At 35.9% G+C, this 6,000-nt stretch overlaps 1 protein-coding gene across 1 annotated transcript in view; it reads left to right on the forward strand.

Moving 5' to 3' along the window:
- The window catches only part of tmem65 (transmembrane protein 65), a 28,685-nt gene extending 26,820 nt beyond the window's left edge, over positions 1-1,865 (forward strand). The window contains exons 6-7 of the mRNA XM_079258585.1: positions 386-491; positions 1,468-1,865. Coding sequence (XP_079114711.1) covers positions 386-491; positions 1,468-1,590 — 229 coding nt within the window. The 3' untranslated portion in view covers positions 1,591-1,865. The remainder of the gene's footprint in view (positions 1-385; positions 492-1,467) is intronic.
- Positions 1,866-6,000: the final 4,135 nt, after the last annotated feature.

The following is a 6,000-nucleotide window of genomic DNA, read 5'->3' on the forward strand; positions in this document are numbered from 1 at the left end:
TTTTTTTTTACGTTATTTTAATGTGTGAATGTGGATTTCCTCACATCAGGAAGTTTTTAAACTTCCCGAGTTAAGACATTGAGAATTATTTTTAGATACAGATGTGGGGAACAAATGTTCCTAAAGATTAAAATGGATAAGTACTGCTTGTTTTCCAGCTTTCCAGCTTTAATATGCTGGGAAGAAATTTGCATATGTGCTAGAAACTTCTGTTTGAGTTGCCATGACAGCAAGATACAGTTATCTGCCAACTTAAAAAATGAAACTACAAAAATGCTACTCATTTTTGGCTCAAATTAATAAATAAAAATAAATAAATAAATCACACATAGTTGAAAATATGAAATTGTCAAATGTCCACAAATATGGAAATGTGTGTGTGTAGTCTTGCAGGTTATGTGGAGGCTCTGGCTTCCAGACTGGGGATGCAGGTTCCAGATCTGACACCCAAACAGGTGGACATGTGGCAGACGAGGCTCAGCTCTCACATGGTGAGATTTCTCATCAAAGTTTGAACATATTCACAACCATCTGTGTTGTGTTTGAAAGTTAAAACTATTTGAATGAAATAAAATAAAAAGCGGAAGTTAAACCAGCAAATGAGCCAGGATATAGTAATTGTACAATTAAACAATCCTCAGGCAAAAACAGGCATAAAACAGAACTAGTTTCTTCTTCATGCTTAAGATGTTAGGTGAATATATGAGTTTATGAGCACCATATTTTCTAGACTATAAGTCATACTTTTCTTTTTTTATAAGTCAGCTGTTCCTGCGATTTATACATGAAAACATAATTTCACAGACAGCAACAAGACGGCACTCTAGACTTACGCACCGATGTCTCCTACTTCTTAATAATTAAAAATTTAAACAGTAAACATTAGCTTAGAAAGACAACTGAGAACAACTGAACACAAATGTCCCCCAAAAAGAAAATCATATTCTGCAGACTACAAGCTGTAAGTAGTAAAAAAAATTGCATCTAAAAACAGTAATTGAGCAGTAGAGAGAAAGCTTGGAGAAAGTAAGAAACTTGTTAGATACTGGCGTAAAGCGGAGGCTACTCTTGCTGTGATGAAGAAAACAAAACAAAAAAAAAGCTAACCGCGGGCTCGAAGCTAGTTTGCCAGTGGGTGCACATGTGCACTTGTGTTTGCATATTTTAGACCTATTCAGCCTGTTCTCTATTCTTTTAATCATGTTATAATTTGCCTTCCAACATGACGTAATGTTTTGTTCTGTTTTTGCTAAATAAATTACCCGCATAAAATGCGACTTATACTCCAGTGCGACTTATGTATGTTTTTTTTCCTACCTAATTATGTATATTTGGCTTAGTGCGACTAATACTCTGGAGTGATTTATAGTCCGGAAAATACGGTATTAAGATTTATTTAAAGATTATGAAATTCTTTTTACTCATGCCAGCTCAATGATGTCATATCTTCTCTTGGTTCTCCTGCAGGGTAAAGCCATCGGTGTGTCTATCGGTTGCATTTTGGGGATGTTCCCGCTGTTTTTCCTGAGCGACGATGATGAAAAAGATAAAGAAGCACAGCCCTGCCGTGACACAACATCACACTCCTAACAAGTCATTACACAACAGTTTCACAACTCAAAGTGGATGCTGCTGATGGAAACATGACAGAAATGTTCTCACTGTTGATGTCTCTCTGTTGTCCTGCTCAGGTGGCGTTCACTGTCATTTTATTCAAACCTTTTGTACCAATTTAGAGGTTTTTTCTCTTTATGCACGCCATCTGTTGCTTTAGTCTGTCAGAACTCACTTCCATTTGAGCATGTCATCATCTCCACCCTGTGTATTGATTTCTCAGTTCGTCACATTGTTAGAGATTGCTTTTTAAAGGGAGATTATAACATTAAATATGCTTTATAGCATTAAATTTGCTTGAGGCAATCACCACAAAATGTTTTTAAATGGCTTGTTTGCTGAAGACGAGTGGTGCTTCATGATTTGGTAAAAGAATTGAGGAATATTAAAACACTAATGGAATGTTGTTGAAACATAATTTAGTGAGAAAATGGACTTGTTAATGTCAGAAATGTGGTTATGCTTTTTTTTTTTTCTCCACCAGAGGGATTTAAATGGGATTTGCAAGGTAGCTGAATTACCCCGATAATTTCTTTAGTCATCCATAAGGATTTATTTATTTACATTAGAACAGCGATCCTCAAGGCTCAGTGTCCTGCAGGTTTTCTTAGTGTAGCTGCTGGAACACACCAGACTCAGACAAGCTCTGCATTTGTCTGCTAAACACACATTAATTTGAATCAGGTGTGTTGCAGCTGGGACATGTGGAAAACCTACAGGACACTGTCCTCGAGGATTTAGATTAAGGATCCCTGCATTAGAATACATACTCTATTGGCCAGTTTGGAACAAGTTTAAGCTTCCTAACAAATTACACAAGAGGATGTGTTATTATAGATCTTATCATTTGCAATTATGTTGTAGTTTAGTGTTTTTGTAACTTTGCTTCATCTGAGGATCTGAAACTGGTTTCAGTGCTTTGTCGTTACAGGGTTCAGTAATATCATGAAGAGTCTGCATCAGAGTATTCAGTGAAAGATTTTCTGGTACATGTCTATGTAAATCTCCAACTGGACGTGGATGGACATGCTGGTAGGCAGTGCCGTGACAGGTGACAAACAGGTTCCTAAAACCAAGTTGACGTTCCCTGCTGAAAATAGTAAGTAAATGACTAAAATAAATTAAAATCCCTTTGCAGTTTATTTTGTAATGGAACATGTAAGGGGTGCACCTGAGGACGTCTTAGAATTGGCTCCTGGTCTATAAGGGCCAGCTGTGACGTGACCAGTAAAAGTAATCAGTCACAGCAGGATTTATCAGTAAATTGTGGTGAAGATGATGGGACTATAACCGTGGAAAGTAAACTGCATAAATGCTTCCATCAAGCGGCGGGGGGTCTGTGATGATGATGATGATGCAGCGCAGGATTTATGGCTGCCTTCATCAGAGCTTCTTTTAGTGCTTCAGAGATCTAATGTTTACTTAAAATGCTCCCAGTTGGGTGAACTCTTTTTAAATCAATCAAAAATGAATAAATACATAAAACATTCATGTTGGTAGAAATCCTGAAGAGAATCTTAGTTTTTTTTTTCTATGTGAACGCCACCTAAGTACCTTGTAGGGTGGGAAACACTCACCTTTTACTGGTTCTTGTTTCTCTACAAGTAAGGATCCAACAATCCAGCAGTTATTGCAGTATTTACTTCAACTGGTGGTCGACTCCCATCGTGACAGCAGAGACACACACAGTAGATACTGAGTGGATGATGGCAACAGAGGTGCTATGCTATCTGCTTGACTGGCATGCCTGTTTGGTTTTTTTTGTTTGTTTTTAAGAAAACTTTATATATTTGACTACATCATCTCATAAACTACTTATTTGTGGGTAAACATCAAGCTTGTTGTCAGTGACAAACTGAAGTCACTGCAAATGAAAATGAAACAGTCACAGCTGCTACCTCCAGGAATAATGTTGCTGTTTTGCATGAACTGGTTTGGCTTTATCATCTCGATTTTCATCTTTATATCTGTGGGTTTTTTTTTTTTTATGCTTTATGATCTTTGAATGTTGAAAACTTGACATAATGAAGGTGTTCAGTGGCAGTTCACACTATTTGGAAACTGAAATTTCTATTTTCAGTTTTTGATTTTGAAGGCTGTTCTGTATCTGTGCGTTTCTCTTTGTACTTTTTTTTTTTTTCTTCCCCTTTAAGCGCTTTTCTTTCACACATCTTTGATCCTGCCATCTGTGTGATTTAGTCTTGTTCCATCAGACACGGAGCTGCAGATGGTTAGGACTTTTCATTTATGATCCAATCCAACAGTTTAAACCATGAAACATCAGCCCATGTGATCCTTTTCTTTCTCTTCATCTTTATTTCCAGCTGTCTCTGTCCTACACTCCTGCAAGGTGATTTCTCTTTAGTCCTCCTGGTTTCCTGTCTGAAATATTGCTGCAACTACCGTTCTTTTCCTGATTGATCTCGTTGCAAAATGTGATCCTGTAAAATGTCACAAATCCTTCTTTACATAATGTGTCAGATCAGGACACGTTTATATTTCACAAGCCAGAACCGGAGCAGATATGTCCGTCAGTGAATACTTGATTAGTAAATCAGGGCCGAAGTTGTTACACTTACATCCTCAGACAAAGCAGCAATGGAAAAAACAGGCACTGTACTCTTGAAGGGGGGCAAAGTCATTTCTAAGCCTTAAAGTTTAAAACTTTCTAAAAATGAAGAATATTGAAATGAATGTTGGTTAATCTGCCCGACTTGCCTGCATCTGTTATACAGATCGTCTGAGATTAACTCTAACATACTGAAAGAGATTTAAGGGCTGATTAAAAAAAGAAACTTAAAAGTTTCTTGCTGTTGCTGTTGGGAGGAGAGAAAAACTAAAGCTGGACAGCCAATCCAAAGCTTTAATGGGCTTTAGCTGAAAGCCACAGTTAATATTTAAGTTTGTGATAGGATTAAGTATAAAAGCCTTGAGGGGAGTTGGATCTTCTCACCTACCTGTCTCATTAGAACAGATTTATCTGTTTGGATCATGAGGTAATCTTATATAGTAACAAAGTAATAAGTGTGATTCAGTTTAACATGAACACCCCAGACTTTTGGTTTTGCATCATGTTTACATATTTAGTATTTTTGTTTTTTTGTTTTTTTCTAGGATCTGTTAGGATTCTGTTCATTTTTATTCTCTGAAAGAAAAGTTTGCAGCGCATGAACAACAGTTTGTCCTTATTTATTTTTTTTATTCTATTAAAAGAACACCGTGTTATGCTGCCACCTTGTGGACAGTGTTAAATAGCAACTGTGCACTGATGATTGTTTGTACTTTAAAACTTGTATTGTCTATACAAATAAAGTGTATATGCATTTTGCAGAATTATGTGCAACTCAAAATAAGGAAATAATAAATTTTGGAGTGTTTACTTCACAGATGTTGCTGTGCTTCTTGTTTGGTTTCTGAGATGCCCCGGCGCAAACGCAGTTGGATCCTGACAGAGCTGCTGAGAGCAGATTCACCGTTCCACTCAGGTCAGATCATGCTAAGTCAAACATTAACGTTCAAAGTTTTATACATATCCACAGGTAGATTTTTTTTTTTTTTTTTTTTTTTTTTTTTTTTTTTTTCTGAGAATGGGTGTTGGGTTAACTTAGACAATTAAAGATTAATTTTAGAGAACGATCCAGATCATCTTTCGAATCCAGAAATCTTTTAAAGGATTCAAGATAGGACCAGTTTCAGTATAATATACTGATAGATACATATATGTGTATAAAACTACAATGAATGGCCAGAAAATCCAGGAAAAGTTCCCAGCAGGTTTTACAATACATGATTTGGCTTCCAGTAAAAGTCGAGATACTACCATCCAGAACAAGAAAATATAGTTGTTGTTTTTTTCTAATTTTCATCACTGCAAGGGAACAAATGAAGATTTAAACATATAACAAACAATATAGTCAAGACACTGAATTTATAACCAGTGTATGTAAGAATAATCTAAAAGTGTATCCATATAAAATAAATGTAGAACTAGAACATAAGCTGGAAATTACAGTATGGGTGAAAATGAGCTGCTGGCTGAAGATCTGCCCTCTAAATTCTTTTCTAACTCTTATCAAATTTCCCTACAAGCGGAATTATTATTTTTGTTAATGTGTAAATGCTGACTGATTTGAAATCATTTAAGTTTACTTGCATGCAAAAACTGCATCCACCAGCCAGGATTTTTCCACATAAAGTCGTTAAATGTAGCCTTTCATATTGCTATTTAAGCTAGTTTCATTTAAAAAAAAATAAAAATAATCTTATGTTGTAAATAGTTTAATCATTTGAAATTAAGTGCAGTCTTGTTTTGTGCCGCTATGTGAGTTTTAAAGTTGTTTTAGAAGTTTTACAAATTAAATATAATAAAACCTCACAAGAACCCAA

This window comes from Telmatherina bonti (genome assembly GCF_933228915.1).
Source record: "Telmatherina bonti genome assembly, chromosome: 19".
Classification (NCBI taxonomy): Eukaryota; Metazoa; Chordata; class Actinopteri; order Atheriniformes; family Telmatherinidae; genus Telmatherina; species Telmatherina bonti.